The 21,935-nt window shown below is 37.3% G+C and overlaps 1 protein-coding gene across 4 annotated transcripts in view; it reads left to right on the top strand.

The window, feature by feature from the left end:
* NARS2 (asparaginyl-tRNA synthetase 2, mitochondrial) overlaps positions 1-21,935 on the top strand; it is a 137,994-nt gene that overhangs the window by 45,267 nt on the left and 70,792 nt on the right. For all 4 annotated transcript variants that reach the window (XM_522122.7, XM_009423821.5, XM_009423820.5 and 1 more), the window contains exon 6: positions 354-448. In XM_522122.7, coding sequence (XP_522122.4) covers positions 354-448 — 95 coding nt within the window. The remainder of the gene's footprint in view (positions 1-353; positions 449-21,935) is intronic.

Here is a 21,935-nt window from a genome sequence, read left to right as displayed (position 1 = left end):
AACCTTTTGAGATTATGTAATTCTTCACATTAAAAATTAATTCATAATTTCTTGCCTTAGATTGCCTCTTAATCAGAATCACTTTTTAGGGGGAAGTATATTTTGTGACAAAGGTACTTTGTCCTTTGGTTATTGTATGTTTTGAAAATATGGAACAAACTTCCTTGCCTTTATTAGCACTTTCCAAGCTGGCGTTTTGTCTTAGATGTGTAACTACCTTTATTTTCCTGAGAACAACCTGCCTTCACATAGATTTAATTGCATTGTGATTTTTAGTTGTGACATGTATATGAATGTGAAAAGCAAAGCAAAACATTTAATAGTTTTTTGTGGCTTATGTTTTTGATTTGCAGCCTTCAGGCAAACTTAAGGTACCTGAGGAGAATTTCTTCAATGTTCCTGCTTTCTTAACTGTCTCAGGACAACTTCATCTAGAAGTGATGTCAGGGTATGAAATTTTCCTTTCTCTTTTGCTTTGATATATTATGGTTTGGTTGAGAGTGCTTCCCTTCCCATGCTCAAACCTAAAAGTTGAAATTAGTCTTTATGATTAGTTCACTTGAATTTTCCAAAATATTTAAGCTTCTTACTTGTAGTACAGACTTTTGTTTTTAGTGAAAAATGTAACACTGAAAATACAAAGTTGTCATTTTTTTCTTTTTACTAATTTTTCTTGCTTGAACCCCAAACATGTAATCAGAATTTATTTTAATTAATCATATTTATGGAAGTAAAGGCAATTTGTAGTTTATACCTGAACCGGGTGTTAGTCCATTTCATTTTAAAGAGAGTAGTATTTGAAACAGACAGAATAATTTTTTTTTCAGTAATTGGTTTAAATAAAATTAACTCATACTTACATTTTGAGAGGTGTACAGCAAATTACATCTTTTAAGTCAGATCAAATGAATTTTAGCAACTGTCAGACCTCTGGAAAGTCACTGTATTCCTTGGGGCCTAACTTTTCTTTAAAACGGGATTGAGAAAGAAGATCTTTAAAATCCTGTCTAAATCTTATATTCTGTAATTGTGTGGGTAATTCCCATTTATTTTTATTTTTTTTAGAGGTGGGATCTCGCTTATTGCCCAGGCTGGAGTGTAGTTGCACAATCATAGCTCACAAACTCCTGGGCTCAAGTGATTCTCCTGCCTCAGCCTTCTGAGTAGCTGGGACTACAGGTATATACCACCAAACCTGGCTAATTTTTTGTAGAGATGGGGTCTTGCTATGTACCAAGGCTGATCTCAAACTCTAGGCTCAAGTGATCTTCCTGCCTTAGGCCTCCCAAGTAACTGGAACTCAAGGCATGTGCCAGCACACCTAGCTAATTTTTAAAATTTTTTGTAGAGGTGGGTTCTCACCATGTGTCCTAGGCTGGTCTCAAACTCTTGACTCAAGTGATTCTTCCGCCTCAGCCTCCCAAAGCACTGGGATTACAAGCAGGAGCCACTGAGCCTGGCCTCTGGGGGTAATTTGTTAATGCAGACTCATCAAGTACTGAGTTTTCTTTATGTATCTTTTTCTTTAAATATTTTCTCATTATAGAGATTAGGACTTAAAAAAATCTTTTCTGGAAATAGCTCACTTGAAAGGAAGGGAATCTTTTGGTGTTTTCCATTGTTTTAAAAATGCACAGATGAGAAAACTCAAGGAAAATGTAATAGAATAGTTTGCATATTTATTTTGTACTTTGCTAGAAGAATGGAAAGTCAGTGGTGGAATAAAAGATGGTCTTGAAAGTAACATGTTCTTTTCTGATTTATCTTTGAAACAAAAATATGTTATTTGATAGTTCCAATAACCAAATGACTGGCAATATTAGCAGAATACGATGCAGAAAAAGTGTCATAATAACACGGTGAGATTATAGGATTTGCAGATCTGGATGTAGAAAAGGCCGTGTCAAGCCTGTCATGGAATGTTCTTATGCCTACGGAATTATAATTTTAAAAAATTAAAAACATGACTCATTCAAATACAAAATGAATTTGTATCAAGTTTTCATTCAGTTGATTATATTACAGAGGAAACAAGTAAAATAGAAAACTGTTTCAAAGAGCATCTGAAGACCTCTGTATTTATAGACATTTTAATAATTGGAATAAGAGTGCTAGGTCAGTTATAAACTGGTTAATGTCCTACAGGACCAACACACCCTAACCTTTGGGATTATCTCTTCTACCTGGTAGAGTTATTTGCAACTCTGCTGGGAAAGATCTGTAAATTAGCATGTAACTTCACTTAATACGGGTTATTTAATTCAATATTAAATAGACTAATGGAACAAGTACATTTCCCTTTCCCTAAGTAATTAAGTAATCGTCGAATGGGCCTTTGTCCCCTCGTTGTGTAATACCTTGAAAGGACATCGCCTTTTTAAGGCTACAGCTTTTGGCCTTATATTCAAGGTTTGGATAACCTTTCTTAACAACCTTTTAGTATTCATTTCTATTATTTATAAAGTTAGAGGCAAGGTGTCTCATCCCTCAGAAGTGTCATATGTGAAATATATAAACTTAGCAAATGTTTGTTTCTCTATTATAATACCACTAGTGTATTAAATATGCCTCTTTCCCAGTAAAGCGCAGTGAACCACAGAACGCAGTGTTCTGTGAAACTTGACGGAAGATTAAATTGGTAGAATACTAGGTTTTGTATTTTTTAGTGTGCCATGAAGTATTTCTACTACTGTCATTCAAATGTTCCTAGTTTAATATGCACAGTTCTAGGACTATTAATATGCAGAACATGATGTTTTTGATTAAAGCATGATTTATTCTCCAATAAGAAATTGTTAGTCCTTTTTCCCTCAGCTTTGTTTTTTCTTGAATTCAATTTAACAGACTTTGTAAAAGGCAAAAGATTTATGCAATCTGAAGAGAAACCAGAGTATTAACAGACTTTTAAAATGGAGAAAATGGTAGTTAAATTTAGACAGTTAACATTTTCCAAAAGGATATCTCTGTTGCTTTAGTGGGTTTATGGTTCCATTTTAAAGCTTTTTTTAAAGTAAATATTCTATGTTGGAATAATTTTTAATATATAGAAAGTTGAAAAGATAATGCATAGTTTTGTATATTCCCTATCCAGTTTCCCCCATTGTAAACATCTTCCATGACCATGATACATTTGTCAAAACCAAGAATTAAATGTTACCACATTACTATTAATGAAGCTCTAGACTTTATTTGGATTTCACCAGCTTTTCCATTAATACCGTTATTCTTTTTCCAGGATCCAATTCAGGGTACCACATAAAACTTAGTTGTCATGTTTCCCCAGTCTCTTCCATTCTATTACAGTTTCTCAATTTTTCTTTTTTACGACCTGTGGAATGTACTCTAATCTTGGTGTGTCTGACATTTTTCTCATGATTAGACTAGGGTTATTTGGGTATTTTGAAAGAATACCACAGAGGCGAAGGCTTGTCCCGTCACATTGTATCAGTGGATACGTGATATCCATATGATGATGTTAACCTTCATTACTTGGATAAGGTAGTGTTTGCCAAGTTTCTTTACTGAAAATACACTATTTTTTCCCTTTTCTTACTCTAATTTTTGGAAGTGAGTCACTAAGTCTAGTCTCCCCTTACTGGGGATGGGGGTTTGGGAAGAGGGAGATGGAGTTAAGAACTACCCGCAGGAGGGAGAATGTTTGGAATTCTATATGAAAATTTGTTGTCTCTTTATCCTTCTTTATTTTTTATTTGTGTAATCATTTATATCTTAATAGACTTGTATATTTCATAGTTTGGGTTATAATTCAGTGCTGTGTTATTTACTTTGATGCTTAAAACTGTTTTAGTTTTTGTTGTTGGGAACTCATTCAGATTGATTCTTACGCCCGTTTGATACGCCCCTGTACTTTGACTAATTCCTTATTCTCTGCTACTGCAAGATGCCTCAGCTTTGTTTGTTGTTTGACATTCATTCACCACCTTTATTTGTTTTTATTTTTTTTTATAGTCAGTAAACTTACACTGACATATTATTATTCCTCCAAAGTCCATAGCTTTTACGAGCATTCACTCCTAGTTGTCTGCATTCTATGCTTTTGGACAGATGACGTACGTTCACCATTATAGTAACATACAGAATAGTTTTTGCTGCCCTAGAACTTTTCTATGCTCTGCCTAGCCATTCTTCCTTCCTAACCACTGGTAACCATTGATCGTTTTACCATCTCCATGGTTTTGCCTTTTCCAGAATGTCACGTAGTTGGAATCATACACCATAGAGCCCTTTTAGATTGGCTTCTTTTGCTTAGTAATATGAATTTAAAGTTCCTCCAGGACTTTTCATGGCTGGATAGCTCATTTGTTGTAGTGCTAAATAATATTCTGTTGCCTGGATGTAACACAATTTATCAGTTCACCTGTTGAAAGACATCTTTTGGTTGTTTCCAAGTTTTGGCAGATTTCCCAGGCTTATTTTTTATTTTCCCTTCCCCAGTCCTAAAAATTAGTTATTTCTCCAAAGAGCCCTAGTTCCTTTTATTAGAAGATGGTATTTAGAAGCCAAAATTGGGTCACTGGATATATTTGCTGTTACTGAGAGATTATTGCTTTTAAGCCTTTCAGTAGACAGAGATTTTTTTTTTTAAACTAGAGAAAGCTAAGTGAGTTTTCATTGCATTTTGCTTATGAATATAATTTTTAAGTGGTAAGTTCATTCCAAGAGAGATGTAAATTGTAAAACCTGCAATTAAGAAATGTCACATAATGAAGTATTCCATTTCTCATCAGTTAAAATCAGAATTGGAGAAAGGCTCAGCCTAAAAAGAAAGAATGTTTATTATTATTAGAGGGATTTTTTTCCTTCTTGGGCATTTTAATGCTTAGCCATGAAGTCAAGCGTATTTTAGGTTAAAACTGATGCTTTTCTCTTGACTGTTGTTGTTGGAATAAATTAGTACAGTTTTTCTAGAGGAATACCTTTTTACCCAGAATTTCATTTCTAGAAATTTTTCTTAAGGAAATGATCTGACAACTCTGTAGAGAAGCCTAAACAAAAATGTTGAAAGCAACTTTTATTTATAATAGTGAAAAATTACTAATAATCTAAATGTCCATTCAAGATTTGTTAAACCTAAGTATACCAAGAAAAATAGTCATCATCGTTTATCATCTGGGGCTAATGGGCCTTATTTTTAAAAAATATTTTAAAGCCATCTTGTAGTTAATACACAGAAGTATAAATAAAGGGACAGTGAAGATCAACTTTATTAGAAATTTTCAGAAGAATTTAAACATACCAAGTCAAAAAAATTAAATTGTTATATTGAGAGAGAACGTATATGCCCTAAAATTCACCAATTAGAAGTGTGCAATTCAGTGGGTTTTAGCATATTTTGAAGATATTCAAGTATCACTGACATAATTTTAGAATACTTTCCAATATTTATAATTTTAAGGTTTTATCACTCCCAAAAGACAAATTTTTTCCATTAGCATTCACTCCCTATCCTCTTCTTTGCCCCCACCCCTGGGCAACCACTAATTAATCTAAGTTCTCTCTCTATGAATTTACCTATTCTGGAATATTTATCATATATAGATAGAATCACACAGTAAATTGTATTTTGTGACTGGTTTATTTCATTTAGCAAATGTTTTCAAAGTTCATCCAACTTGCAGCATGTATCAGTACTTCATTCCTTTTTATTCCCAAATAGCATTCCATTACATGGGCATATAATATTTTGCTTCATTTATCAGATAATGAGCATTTGGGTTGTTTCTACTTTTGGCTCTTGTAAGTAATGTTGCTGCGAACATTTGGGTAGAAGTTTTTGTGTGGACATGTTGTCATTTCTCTTTGGTAGATACCTAGGAGCGAAATTAATGGGTCATGCAGTAACTATGTTTAACTGTGTGAGGAATTGCTAGTCTGTTTTCCACAGAGGCTGGACCATTTTACAGTCCCACCAGCAATAGCAAAAGCATTCCAGTTTCTCCACATCCTTGCAAATGCTTATTATTGTCTTTTTTATTGTAGCTGTTTTGACAGATGTAAAGTAGTATCTCATTATGGTTTTGACTTGCATTCCCCTGACTACTAATGATGGGTTTTCATCATTAAAGTCAATGAGCACATGAAAAGGTGTGGAGCGTCTTTCCATGTGCCTGTTGGCCATTTGTATGTATTTTATTTGGAGAAATGTCTATGTAAGTCCTTGAGTTATTTTTAAAATTGGATTGTCTTTTTATTGAGTTTTGAGAGTTCTTTATATATTCTGCATACAAGTCCTTTATTAAATATATGATTTGCAAATATTTTTTCCCTGTTTGGTGGATTTTCTTTTCACATCCTTGATGTTGGCAAACTCAGATTTTCATTTTCACTTTTCTGGGTTTTGAAAGTACTCCAGATGGGCATAGCCTATTGAATTCAGCAAACTGCTGAATACTGCCATGCATGAACCTGGAACATATGCTGTCCTTTGAATACTGATTCCAGATTTTTAAATACATCTTTAATAGGCTCTAACTTATTATTACTTCTGAAACTTACACTTACATTATTAAAAAAATGCTTTTGAGTATTTTGTCCCCTTATAATTTTGTTGAAGGAAGAGTGGCCATCTTTTTTGCCCCATAATTGCAAAACATTTTTATGTTTAGATTGTACACCAATTAGAATGATCAAATTAATGAATTCTTCTGTTTCTACATCATCTTTTTTTTTCCTAAACACCTTTATAAAATACTTGCTTCAGCATTTGTTCACTTATTAACCTTAGTAAGTAAATTTTGGTGTACAAATATCATAAATGATGAAGGAATATTGCCACATATCCTTTTAGAAAATGGGATGGTCCAAATTCTTATAAATTATTACATAATGAAATCCTTCTTGTGGAATGACTCATTGGATGGAAGTACTGAATTTTTTTGTCTTGAAATGTATTTTTCACTTAACAGTTCTTATGTTTGAGAAAATTCACTTAGATAGGTATCATTATCTGAAAGCTCTTTGTCTGAGATTTCACTTACACAACCAATTTTACCATCATCATTAGAGAGTAGATTGTCAACCAGGCGCAGTGGCTCATGCCTATAATCCCAGTGCTTTGGGAGGCTGAGGTGGAAGGATCACTTGAGGCCAGAAGTTTGAGACCAGCTTGAGCAACACACGAAACTCTATCTCTACCAAAAAAAAAAAAAAAATTAGCTGGATGTAGTGGCACATACCAGTATTCCAAACTACTTGGGATGCTAAGGCAGGAGGGCGCTTAAGCCCAGGAGATTGAGGCTGCAGTAAGCTATGATTATGCCACTGCACTCCAGCCTGGGCAACAAAAAGGGGAGGAGATTGTTGCTGCCTCTTTGCATTCATGTTCTGATTTGTCTAATAACTATGAAATACCTTTATCATTTTAATTCTCTTTGTTAGTGTGAGTGAAAAATAAAGATCTGAATTCTGAACTGTGATCTGCAAAAACTACAAAAAGGCTACAACCATGTATCCGGGCTTTTCTTATACCTTCTTTAAAGATGACACAGGCCTGGCGCAGTGGCTTAAGCCTGCAATCTCAACACTTTGAGAGGCTGAGGCAGGAGGATCACTTGAAGCCAGTAGTTCAAGACCATCCTAGGCAACATAGTGGGACCTAGTCTCTGCAAACAAACAAACAAAAAAACCAAAAACCAAGCATGGTGGCATGTGCCTGTAGTCCTAGCTACTTGGGAGAGTAAGGCAAGAAGATTGCTGGAGCCCAGGAGTTGTAGACTGCAGTGAGCTGTGATCACAACACTACCCTCCAGCCTGGGCAACAGAATGAAACCCCACCTCTTAAAAAAAAAAAAAAAGAAAGAGAGAGAATAAGAAAACAAATTGATATAATGTTGACAATTTATCTTACTGTTGCATTTTCCTCTTCGCACCCATCATTCTTTTACTTTTTTTTTTTTTTTTTTTTGAGACAGAGTCTTGCTCTGTCACCCAGGCTGGAGTGCAGTGGCACTGACCTCAGCTCACTGCAACCTCTGCGTCTCGGGTTCAAGCGATTTTCCTGCCTCAGCCTCTCGAGTAGCTGGGATTACAGGTGTCCACCACCACATCTGGCTAATGTTTTTGTGTTTTTAGCAGAGACGGGGTTTCATCATGTTGGCCAGGCTGTTCTCGAACTCCTGACCTCAGGTGATCCACCTGCCTCGGCCTCCCAAAGTGTTGGGATTACAGGCATGAACCACTGTGCCAGGCCTATTTTCTTACTATTTTACTCTTATTTAACATAATTAGGAACAATTAGTAATGATGAATAATTACTAAGATGATGAAATGGCAAAATGTTTTAAGATACAGGAAAAATAACACCAAAACCCCATATATAGCTTAGATTTATGGAAGGATTCAGTGGGCTTTATTCTGTTGTTAAAATTTAATATAAATTTCTGTTTTTATGGATAAACGTCCACAGTTGCTTGAACCGTGTCCTGAAAAAAGACAAGTCCTAACCTGTGATTGCAACCTTTTTTAGAAACAGGGTCTTTGCAGATGTAATCAAGCTAAGATGATGTCATACTGGATTAGGGTGTGCCCTAAATCCAGTGACTGGTATTTTTATAAGAGAAAGGAGAGAGAGATTTGGATATAGAGATGTAGGAGACACACACACAGGGAAGAATGCTAAGACAGCATTCTGTGAAGCCAAAAGCAGAGATTTGAGTGATGCCTAGGATTGCTGAGAGCCACCAGAAACTAGGAAGAGGCAAGGAAGGATTCTTCCCTAGAATCTTCAGAGGAAGCACAACCTTGCTGGCACTTTGATTTCAGATTTGTAGCCTCACAGCTGAGAGAATACATTTCTGTTGTTTTAAGCCGACAGAATATAGCAATTTCTCATGGCAACCTTAGGAAACTAATACAACCTTTAAGAGTATATGAGTCATGAATTATTATTTTTTTATAAATATTTAAAATATTTTAAAAATATTAGCTGTTTTTATAAATATAACTGTTTGACCAAGAAACTCAAAAACTAGCTGGACGTGGTGGCTCACACCTGTAATCCCAGCACTTTGGGAGGCCAAGGCAGGCGGATCACAAGGTCAGGAGATCAAGACCATCCTGGCTAACATGGTGAAACCCCGTCTCTACTAAAAAATTTAGCCAGGCGTGGTGGCATGCACCTGTAGTCCCAGCTACTCGGGAAGCTGAGGCAGGAGAATCGCATGAACCCAGGAGGCGGAGGTTGCAGTGAGCTGAGATCGTGCCACTGCACTCCAGCATGGGCGACAAGAGTGAAACTCTGTCTCAAAAAAAAAAACTCAAAAACTAAAATTGGGTATAATGAGTCCTGGCAGTGTATTAAAGGTTAAATTATTTATGATTTGTTCATATAATGGATTACTGTACAGCTATTAAGATTGATCATAAGTCTTTACATCATGCTGTTTTTTAAGAAGTGGTTATGAAACAGGTGGAGTATGATTCTGGTTTTTTAACTGTATACATATATTTATAGAAAAAGATTGGAAGAATATATAACAATATTCAACTTGTAAAAATGGCTATTTCTGCTAATTTTTATTTTCTTCCTCAAGTTTATTTTTTCAGATTTGAAAAATCAGTGTTCATTACTTTTATAATCAGGAAAAAACTTAGTTATTTTCAGTTTGGGGCAATCAGCTTGGGCTTTGGGCTGATTTCATTCCTGTTTGGTTAATTGATTAGTTTGTGATTGGTACATGCAGTTCTAAATTGACTCCCTTCGATTATTTAATCAATTCAGATAATGAGCTCAGAAGCCATGAAAAATTCGTACTCAGGATGCTCTTACCCTGTTTTCTGGCTGTGGTGGGAATGTCATCATGTGAATCTGAGTTAAAGCTTTACAATTGGGTGTGAAACTGACTTCCCATCTGCTTATAAGACTTTCTCATTCTTCATTCCCTTGATACTGAATTTTGTTCATTTATAGTCATTTGATTTTTGAGATCTTTTTGATTATGATTCGTGTCTTGCATGTTTGTGTTTCTAATGCTGTTCTCTATAGCATTAGATTGCATTTTCCATATGTGGTCATTCCTAAAGGCTCAACTGAAATAACGACTTTCTACTTGACTCTCTTCCTGCTTTTCTTATAGAAATTATTTTTATCTTTTTCTGCTCTCTTATAGTACTCATTCATTTCATGTCATAAAGAAAAATTCTGGCCGGGTGCAGTGGCTCATGCCTGTAATCCTAGCACTTTGGGAGGCCAAGGTGGGCAGATCACAAAGTTAGGAGATGGAGACTATCTTGGCTAACACCGTGAAATCCCATCTCTACTCAAAATACAAAAAATTAGCCGGGCGTGGTGGCGGGCGCCTGTAGTCCCAGCTACTCCAGAGGCTGAGGCAGGAGAATGGCGTGAACCCAGGAGGCGGAGCTTGCAGTGGGCTGAGATTGCGCCACTGCACTCCAGCCTGGGTGAAAGTGCGAGACTCCGTGTCAAAAAATAAAAAAGAAATTGTTTGTTTTTAACATTTAGCCATTTTGTAGTTCTTTTTCATATGTAATTCTCAAGGGTTTTAAATCCCTTGAAGACAAGTCTGTCTCAGCTCCATGTCCTCATAATCACTAGCAAGTAGTAGTTAAACTGAATTTGTAAAGCATAAATTCTCATTCTTTTATAATTTTCCTCTACTGGTTTATACAGTTCGTCTCCATATATCTGAGGGGGACTGGTTCCAGGATCCCTCTCCAGATACCAAAACTTGCAGATGCCCACGTATTTGCATATAACCTATGCACATCCTCCCATATATTTTAAATTAATCTCGATTTCTTATAATACCTAAAACCATTAAATGCTATGTGAATAGTTGTTATACTGTATTTTTAAAATTTGTATTATTTTTTATTGTTGCATTATTTTTTGTTTTTTCCAAATATTTTCAATCCAAAGTCGGTTGAATCTGTAAATGCAGAGGGCCGACTGTACTATAGTGTTGAGCCCACAATGGGAGTTAAGTCTATGTTAATAATTCCTTTTACTTCATGGAAATTATATAACCGTGAAACCTAGGATCTTTATTGTTATTGTTAACTGAATGTGTGTGAATGATGATAAATACACTTCTTTAAAGGGTGTATTAATTAAGTTCAAAGTTAACCCTGTGTGGATAGAAATATGAATTAACAGACTATCGGTATAAATGAGGAACTTCGTCATAAACTCCTTGCCAATTGCATTTTCTGTATAGTATTGACAGAAGGCAAGTGTTTATGGCAGATCGATCAGCAAGTGCAATGGCTTTTAAGTAGGAATATTTAGCTTCCTTGGGTTAAAATACAGAGAATGTAGATATTTTAGTTAACCAGGGGTTGGGTATCACTAGGTGAATTTGATGGAAGTAAATAGACTTAGAAGGTTATAATGGTGGACCAAGGAATCTGCTGGGTAAGAAGTGAGGAAATGGAGGTAGAGGGTGATAATGGAAAAAATGGTTGAACATAAAGAATTGGAGGTCTTAATGAAAAATTGTTGGAGTGGAAATACTAAAGTAAAAACCTGGATGAATACGAGGTGGTAGTCAAAGTATTGCTCTTGTGAAATTCCTATTTCTAACATGGATTCTTTGCTCAGCTCCCCACCTATGAACTGAATGCCAGTTGTGTTCTTTGGTTGAGGAACAAGCACCTTAAACTCAACATGTTCAAAATGAAATTCATCATCTTTTTCCCTAAATCTGTTTTTTCCTGAATTCCCTGTCTCAGGAAATGGTACTACCAACCTTCCTGTTTGTCAGATAAGATTTATGGAAATCATTCTAAATTCTTGTTCCATACCCTTTGAATCCTTTCACTCATTTGCTTCCATGTCCCTTTGCTTCAGCTCTCCTAAACTGCTTATAATATTCTAAGCACATCATCCCATTTCACACATCATCCCATTTGTATTCCTCTGCATATGCTGTTTTTTTGCCTGGAATTTGCTTTCGCCATGCCTTTGTCTGGCTAACTCCTGCCCATTAGGCTAAACTCAGCTTAAAAATGATGTCACCCAGAACCTTAACCACCACCATCACCTCCTCCTTGTTTAAATGTCCTTCTGTGTGCCCATGTTGCTTTGTGCCTACCTATTTTGTAACATGGAATCGTTGGTTTATTTCTTTATAGCTTAGACTGTGAGCTTTTCAATTTAGGGATTGTCTTATTTAATTTTGTAACTATTAATACAAAATAAAGACAGTTATCTATTGGAAAGGGGTTTCTATCAATTCTATTTATCAGAAAATATTGAAATTATTATCTTATCTTCCCATTAGCCTATAAAGTCCTTAATCTGTATCTTGTTCCTCTTTGTCGTCTTAGCTTCTGTTACTATCATGTTGCCTGATCCAGGGCTCAAAAATCAGTCTCAGTTCAATTTATTGAGAAACTGTGTGTATCAAAAAGTAGACATGAACAAGACAGATATAATTTCAACCTTCATGACCCTATAGAGTCTGATGAGCAAGATGAGCATTAAACGAGAAATTAGGAGTGTGATTACTGTTATAAAAAACACTGTCCTGAGGGCAAGAAGAGCATATGTCAAGAAAATTTTGCCTTGTCTACGTCAAATTGAATTTAGAAGTAACCTTATCAGTAGAGTGATTACACGGAAGTGCATTTTTAAATGTCATTCATGTTTAATGACCATTGGCTGTTATATTTGATGTAGATTCTATTCCTTTTGTATTCTTGGACAAACAGAAATCCAGTTAATGTAGCTCTTTCTCCCCATTATTGTAGAGCATTTTATGGTGTACAATTTTTTAGTTATCCTAATACATGTTGTTTGTGTTTGGCTCTGGGATGTCTCTGTACTTTTATGTCGTGTTTGATATATTATACTTGAATAAATTCTATTTAGCCACATTATCCAAAGATAGAAAACTGTAGCTTTTCTGCCCTGTGTCTTTATCAACTTCCAAATACTTAGAATCTTTTATAAACCTTTACATGAAGAAGTTGTTCCTTTATAGCCTAACTTTTCATGGCCCAGAGAAATGGTTGAAGATACTGGATATGTTTAGTACAGGGAAGACAAAGAGGAGACATGATTCTGTAGTTGTTGAAGTCTATCTGGTGGGTTTCTGTAAGAGATATATACAGAAGAGTAAATGATTTTTTTTAAAGAACAACTTTATTGAGATATAATTCACATACCATAAAATTCATCCATTAAAAGTATACAGTTCAGGCCAGGTGCAGTGGCTCAGGGCAGTAATCTCAGGGCTTTGGGAGGCCGAGGCAAGAGGACGGCTTGAGCCTAGAGTTTGAGACTAGACTGGACAATAGCAAGACTCCCTCTTAAATTGTTTTGGTTTTTTTTTTTAATCAGCCAGGCATGGTGGTGCACCCCTGTAGTCCCAGCTACTTTAGAGGCTGAGGCAGGAGGATTGCTTGAGCCCAGGATTCAAGGCTGCAGTGAGCTATAAACACACCACTGCACTCCAGCCAGAGTAACAGAACCAGACCCTGTCTCTTAAAAGAAATAAAAGTAAACAATTCAGTCGTTTTTACTATGATCACAAAGTTGTATAACCATCAACATTACCTAATTTTGTAACATTTTTATCACTCCAAAAAGAAACTCCAAACCCATTAGCAGTCACTTCCCATTTTCTCCTACCCCCAACCCCTAGCAAACACTACTGAATCAGAACCCCTGGGAGTGGGACCTCCCAACCTGTGTCACAGGCCCCCAGGTGATGCTGATGCTGAGAACCAATGCTTTAGAGAAAGATCCTTTGTTCCCTGAGTGGTGAGGACATCTGGCTTCTAGCTATGCTGATGGGTGGGTCGGGGAGCATTTACTGTTCATATGTAAACTCTTAATGCATCCCCATTTCTCCTACCCCCAGTCTCACCAAGGTTCTGTGTGTCAGTCACTAATTTTCTGCTGCAGCATACTTCATATTCCAGATAACAGCTTCCATGCTTTGCCATATTGGTCATCACTCAGCCATCTGTTTTCTGTCCTTCAGTAATTTGTCGCGACCTCTTGTCCACTGAAGGCCCCCTTCATGATTCTTCCTTTTAGTTTTTTTATTATTATTTTAAAGTTGTCTCAGGAAGAAGTGAATAGAAATATCTGCTTAATTCACCATTTTAACTTCATTTTTACTAGCTTGAATGGTATTAATTTGCTTTTCTTTAATTGCTAGTTAGGTTATACATTATTTGCATAATGATTTAGTGTCTCTGTCTAATGTGCTAACTCTGCAGTGTCTGCTTGCCGCCTTTGGAAATCTAAATACTGGATTCTCTACCCATTTCTAGTATTGAATTCCTTTGTGAAGGGAATACTAACCTGCCTTTTCTCCATTTCAAGTGTATGGGACTCCACTCTTCTGTTACCTACTTCACTGAGGTCTGTCTGGCTAAGCAGAAAAAGTATCTGAAGGATTGAGTGCCTTTGTAATAAGCAAGTTTCATGTGAGTTGTTTTAAAAAATTCCCAGTGAGCCTTTTGAGCAATTATATAAATAGAACACATTGTGCCTGAAATGCTGTGCCTGTTGATATTCTCTAAAAGCAAGTGCAGGTTACTGTAGTGAGATGTGTTAGGCAATTTTTGCACTGCTATAAAGAAATACCTGACCAGGCACATTGGGTCATGCCTGATATCCCACACTTTGGGAGGCTGAGGTGGTCAGATCACTTTCAGCCCAGAAGTTTGAGACCAACCTGGGCAACATGGCAAAACCCCATCTCTGCAAAAAATACAAAACTTAGCCAGACAGGTGGCATACGCCTGTAGTCCCAGCTACTCGGGAGGCTGAGGGTCGAGGATTTATTGAGTCCGGGAGGTCGAGGCTGCAGTGAACAGAGATCATGCCACTGAACTCTAGCCTGGGTGACAGAGTGAGACCCTGTCTCAAAAAAGAGAGAAATACCTGAGACTGGGTAATTGGTAGGAAAATAGGTTGAATTGGCTAACGGTTTTGTAGGCTGTACAGGAAGCATAGTAGTGTCTGCTTCTCGTGAGGCTTCAGGAAGCTTCTAATCATGGAAGAAGGCAAAGGAGTATGCGTCTCACATGGTGAGAATGGGAGCAAGTGTGTGTGTAGGGGGGTGTGTCACATACTTTTAAATGATCACATCACATGAGAACCCACCGTCACAAACACAGCATCAAACCATGAGGGATCCACCCCCATGATCCAGAAACCACCCACAAGGCCCCACCTCCAGCAGTGGGTATTACAATTCAACATGAGATTGGGGCAGAGACAGGTAGCCCAACTATATCATGAGGCATCAGATTAATCCTTAGTAGACCAATATGTACAGTAATTGGAGTTATAACTGCCTCCCAGGTTCAAGCAATTCTCCTGCCTCAGCCTCCCGAGTAGCTGGGATTACAGGCGCCCACCACTACGCCCGGCTAATTTTTGTATATTTAGTAGAGACGTGGTTTTACCATGTTGACCAGGCAGGTCTCAAACTCCTAACCTCAGGTGATCTGCCCGCCTCGGCTTCCCTAAGTGCTGGGATTACAGGCATGAGCCACCGCACCCGGCCCACGTGTTCTTACTTATTTGTGGGATCTGAAAATCAAAACAATTGAACTCATGGAGATAGAGAATAGGATGGTTACCAGAGGCTGGCAAGGGTAGTGGGCAGGTGTGCAAGTGAGGTGGGGGTGGTTAATAGGTACAAAAAAAAAATAGAAAGAGTGAATAAGACCTTAGTATTTTATACTTAATATTTGATTGCACAATAAGGGGACTCTAGTCAATAACTTAATTGTACATTTTATTTTATTTTTGAGACAGTCTCACTCCGTCACCCAGGCTAGAGTGCAGTGGTGCAGTCTCGGCTCACTGCAACTTCTGCCTCCCAGGTTTCAGCGATTCTCCTGCCTTAGACTCCCGAGTAGCTGGGATTACAGGCACCCGCCACCATGCCCGGCTGATTTTTATATTTTTGGCAGAGGCAGTGTTTCACCATGTTGGCCAGGGTGGCCTCAAACTCCTGACCTCAGGTGATCCACCTGCCTCAGCCTCCCAAACTACTGAGATTTCAGATGTGAGCCACTGTGCTCGGCCTAATTGTACATTTTAATATAACTAAAAATGTAATTGGATTGTTTGTAACACAAAGAATAAATGCTTGAGGAAATGGATACCCAATATTCCGTGATGTGATTTTTACTGATTGAGTGCCTGTACACAATATCTTATGTATCCCATATTTGTGAATAAATATGTATTCACAAAAATTAAAAATATTTTTAAAATTTTAAAATTTTTTAAAGGAATATGAGATAGTCTCATATAGAGGGTGACCAGTGCTGTTAGAGAATGAAGTAGCTACTAAGATAATGTTATCCTTGCCAAAAAGTACTGATCTTGTTCAAATGAATGATTGTGTTAGTTGAGGTAAATGCAGTACGGAGATAAATTGGAATTCTGGCTACTTTATATACTAGTTTTGTAAGCTTAATGACCGAGCCTCCACTTCCTAATCTATAAAAATACATTATAGTGGCCACATTACAGAGCTGCTGTAAGCATTGGATACCATGTAAAGCCCAGTGTTTACTCCTGTGCAGGCACTGAAATATTAGGTGCTATGTTGATGGTAATGAGAGCCTCTGGGTCCTGGAGAACCTTGGGTGAATTATAAAGGACTAGTTGCAGAGAAAAGCCAAGGTAGTGTGGCCAGGAAGAAATAGCTGGCAGGTAATAAGCAAATTATTTTATATTACTGACAGAACTGGAGTTCATACAAAGCAGAGGATTGGAACAAGCTGCTGGGTTTCAGGACTCTCACAAGACAGATCAGAAGTTTAAACTAAATCAGCACCTGGAATGGAGGAAAGAATTAAGACAGAGAAATCAATTAACTGTCAGAGTTTGAAGACTAAGTCAGAACTGAACTAAGAAGTGAGAGCAAGTTAGGGTATAATCTGCCCTAAGAGCTGTAGTCATTTATGTTGGCAATGAGGTGTCACTATGTTCCAGATTCTTTTGTTCTTGGAAGGATGTTGTTGTTGTGCCCCTTCTGGGGTTCCTGGAGCCTGATACTTCTCCTTTTATACAATAGTTGGAACAAGATTATAGTTTAAATAATTAAGTAGCAGAATAAACCAGTTTATTGGTAAGTTATTCCTGTTATCATTGTTTGTTTCTTTTTCTTTTTTTAAATACCTTCAGCCAGCCCATACCAGTTAATGTTGTTTCTTAATCAACTTTATTGAGGTATACTTTATAATAAAAATGAACCCATTTAAAATACGTCGTTTTAAATATTTTAAATACATGTTTTGACAAATTCTTTTTTTTTTTTCTTTGGAGACGGAGTCTCGCTCTGTCACCCAGGCTGGAGTGCAGTGGGGCGATCTCAGCTCACTGCAAGCTCCGCCTCCGGGATTCACGCCATTCTCCTCCCTCAGCCTCTCGAGTAGCTGGGACTACAGGCGCCTGCCACCACGCCCGGCTAATTTTTTGTATTTTTAGTAGAGATGGGATTTCACTGTGTTAGCCAGGATGGTCTCAATCTCCTAACTTTGTGATCCGCCTGTCTTGGCCTCCCAAAGTGCTGGGATTACAGGCATAAGCCACTGCGCCTGGCCTGTTTTGACAAATTCTTACACCTCAGTAACTACTTCCATGATTAAGATATAGAATTAGGCTGGGTGACATGGCTTACACCTGTAATCCCAGCACTTGGGGAGGCCAAGGCGAGGGGATTTCTTGAGTCTAGGAGTTCAGGACTAGCCTGGGCAACATAGTGAGACTCCATCTCTACAAAATATTTTAAAAATTAGCTGAGCGTGGTGGCACATGCCTGTAGTTTCAGCTACCCAGAAAGCTGAGGAAGGAGGATCACTTGAGCCTAAGAGGTCAAGGCTGCAGTGAACCATGATTGTATCACTTCACTGAAGCCTGACCAATAGAATAAGACCCTGTCTGAAAAAAACAAAAAACAACCACAATAACAACAAAAAGAATTATTTCTGTCACTCAAAAAATTCCTTGTTTTCCTTTGGCGTGAGTCTCTTTCCCCACCCCTGCTCTTAGGCAACCACCGATCTATTGTCACCGTAGGTTAGATTTTCGTTTTTTTAGAATTTTATATAAATGAAATCGTATGGTATTTATTCTTTGTAGCTGTCTTCTTTCACTCAGCATAATGCTTTTGAGATTTATCCAGTAGTTTGTTCCTTTCTTTGCTGAATATTATCCCACTGAATGGATATACCATCAAATTTGTTAATTCTTTCTCTTTTTTTGCATTTGTTGTACCATTTTAAGTATATAGTTCAGTGACATTAAGTACATTCACAATTTTTATAACCACTACCACACATTTTTAATGAATATATATTCAGTTTTAGTTTGAATAAATAACACATGCACATATGAAAATTTTGATGATTTGAAGAGTGTTCTGTATATGTTTGTTAGATCTGGTTTTGTATTAAGTCCTCTCTCTCTCTTTTTAGTTATCTTCTGTCTGGTTCTTTACATTATTGAGAGGTTTCCAATAGTATTGTAAAACTGTTTTTTCCCTTCAATTCTGTCATTTTTTGCTTTATATTTGATGGTCCATCATTAGGTATGTAAGTATTTATAACTGTTGTGTCTGATTGTATTGAACCTATCAATGCATAATGTCTTTCTTTGTTTCTTGTAACCCTTTTGTATTTAGTCTGTTTTGTTTGATAATAGTATAGCCACCCGTGCTGTCTTTTGTCTCCTATTTGCATGGAAAATTTTTTTTCCATCCTTTCACTTTCAGTTTATTTGTTGTTTGTATCTAAAGTGAATCTTTTATAGACAGCATATAATTGGGTCATTTTAAAAAATCCATTCTGCCAATCTCTGTCTTTTGACTGGAGAGTTTAATCCATTTACATTTAAAGTAATTACTGGTAAGGAGGAACTTCTCTCATTTTGCTATTTGTTTTCTACATACTTTATAGCTTTTTTGTCCCTTGTTTTCTGCATTACTGTCTTTTTCTTTGGTTGGTTCTTTGTAGGGAAACATTTAAATTTCTTTCTTATTTTCTTTTGCATATATTCTATAGCTATTTTCTTTGTCGTTACCATGGAGAGTACATTGAAGATCCTAAAATTATAACAATCTAACTTGAATTTATACCAGCTCAACTTCAGTAACATACAAAAATTCTCACTTTCTTTTCTTTTCTTTTCTTTTTTTTTTTTTTTTTTTGAGACAGAGTCTCACTCCATCACCCAGGCTGGAGTGCAGTGGCACGATCCCAGCTTACTGCATCCTCCACCTCCTGAGTTCAAGGGATTCTTGACTGTACTTTTAACAGCCCCTTCTTCACCCCTTTCAGTTGTTGATATCACAAAATTACATCTTTATACAGATGTGCCCCAAAACATACATGAATAAATCTTTGAAATGCATTAACCTCTTAAATTAAATGCTGTAGAAAACAGAATGTGGAGTTACAACCAAAATTTGCAATAATACTAGTTTTAGGTTTTTTTTTTAAGTGTATTAGTTTCTTAAGTCAGAAAACAAACAGTGCAGTTATATACACCTGAGGCATCAGGTTTATATAATTTGATTATGAGGCATCAAATTAATCTTTACAATTATAATCATGTATTTACTTTGATTAAGATCTTTATTTCTTTATATAGCTTCAAGCTAATGCCTAGTGTACTTTCATTTCACCTGGCAGGACCACCTTGAGCATTTCTTGCAGGGCATGTCTAGTAACAAACTCTTTTAGGTTTTGTTTAAGTAGGAATGTCTTACTTTCTCCCTTACTTTTGAAGGACAGTTTTGCCAAATATAAGATTTTTTATTGACATTTCTTTTAGCACTTTGAATGTATCTGCCCACTGTCTTCTAGCTTCCAAAGTTTCTGATGAGAAATCTGTTGATAATCTTTTTTTTTTTTTTTTTTTTTTTTCCTTTTTAAAGACAGAGTCTCACTCTGTTGCCCAGGCTGGAGTGCTGTTGGCTCACTGCAACCTCCACCTCCTGGGTTAAATTGATTCTCCTGCTTCAGTCTCTTGAGTAGCTGGGACTACATGCGTGCACCACTATACCCAGCTGATTTTTGTATTTTTAATAGAGACAGGATGTCGTCCTGTTGGCCAGGCTGGTCTCAAACTCCGTGCCTCAAGTGATCCTCCCACCTCAGCCTCCCAAAGTGCTGGGATTGCACTGTGCCTGGCCTGTTGATAATCTTATTGAAGATTCCTTACATGAGATGAGTTGCTTCTCTCTTCCTGCTTTCATGATTCTTTGTGTTTGGCTTGCAAAAGTTTGATTATAATGTTTCTTGGCATGGACCTCTTTGAGGTTATCTTACCATCTTGGAGTTCATTGAACTTCTTGGATGTTTATACATTCATATCTTTCATCAGATTTGGAAAGTTTTCAGCCATTATTTCTTCAATGTTGTTTTTTTTTGTTTTTTGTTTTTTGTTTGAGATGGAGTCACCCTCTGTCACTTGGCTGGAGTGCAGTGTCATGATCTCAGCTCACTGCAACCTCTGCCTCTTGGGTTCAAGTGATTCTCCTGCCTTAGCCTCTTGAGTAGCTGGGATTGCAGGCATGTGTCACCATGCCCAGCTAATTTTTGTATCTTTGGTAGAGACGGGGTTTCACCATGTTGGCCAGGCTGTTCTCGAACCCCTCACCTCAGGTGGTCTGCCCGCCTCGGCTTCCCAAAGTGCTGAGATTACATATTTCTTCAGATACTCTCTTTGCCTTTTTCTCTCTTCTCCTTTCGAGACTCCCACATGCATATGTTGGGTCGTGTTGTGGTATCCCACAGGTCACTTAATCTCTATTCATTTTTTTTCAGTCTTTTCTTTCTGTTCCCAGACTCCATAATTTCCATTGTCTTATCTTCAGGTTTGCTGATTCTTTCTTTTGCCTGCTGAAATCTGCCTTTGAGGTTTCCTAGTGAAATTTTCATTTCAATTATACTTTTCAGCTCCAGAATTTCCTTTTGTTTTCCTAGGTGTTCGTTTTTTATTAAGATTGCCATTTTGTTCATACATCATTTTCTTGACTTTTTCCACATCTTCTAGTTCTTTAAGTGTCTTTAAGACAGTTGTTTAAAAATCTTTTTTGAGTAGATCTGGCTTGAGATCTTTCTCAGGGACAATTTCTGTGGATTTATTTTTCCCCTCTGAATGGGTCATATTTTTATCTTTCTTTGTATGCCTTGTGATTTTTTTAAAAATGAAAACTGGACTGGGTGCCAGTGGCTAACGCCTGTAATCCCAGCACTTTGGGAGGCCGAGGTGGGTGAATTCTGAGGTCAGGAGATCGAGACCATCCTGGTTAACATGGTGAAACCCTGTCTCTATTAAAAATACAAAAAATTAGCCAGGCATGGTGTCAGGCGCCTGTAGTCCCAGCTACTCGGGAGGCTGAGGCAGGAGAATGGCGTGAACCCGGGAGGCGGAGTTTGCAGTGAGCAGAGATTGCGCCCCTGCACTCCAGCCTGGGCAACAGAGCAAGACTCTGTCTCAAAAAAAAAAAAAAAAAAAAAAAAGAATAAAAGAAATGAAAACTGGGCATCTGTATCTAATCATGTGAGAACTGTGGAAATCAAATTCTCTCTCTTCCCCAGGGCTTGTTGTTTTTATTTATTCTTTTGGACTTCTTTTTTAAATTGTTGAAGGCTGTCTCTATGCCAGGCTTCAGCCCAAAGTATAAACTTAATGTCTTCTCAGGTCTTTCTGAGCCTGCCTGATTCTTTCCCTAGGCAGGTGCCATCACTTTCTCATTTTCCCCATATATGCAGTTGTTTTTGACCATCCTAGTCTTTAATGTCTGACTCCCAAAGGAAAATAAAAGAAAAATGAAGTGGAGAAGTCCACTGGCTCTTTAAATAATACCGGGGCAGGGTGGGGGTGGGGAGGGGCGTGTAACAATCAGAGGAGGTGACTGCCTCTCTGTATCTCTGTGATTAGAAACCACAATCAGCAATCTAGGCCTAGA

This window comes from Pan troglodytes, chromosome 9 (genome assembly GCF_028858775.2).
Source record: "Pan troglodytes isolate AG18354 chromosome 9, NHGRI_mPanTro3-v2.0_pri, whole genome shotgun sequence".
NCBI lineage: Eukaryota > Metazoa > Chordata > Mammalia > Primates > Hominidae > Pan > Pan troglodytes.
The sequence above is the reverse complement of the archived record's forward strand: the minus strand, read 5'-3'. Positions and strand labels throughout refer to the sequence as shown.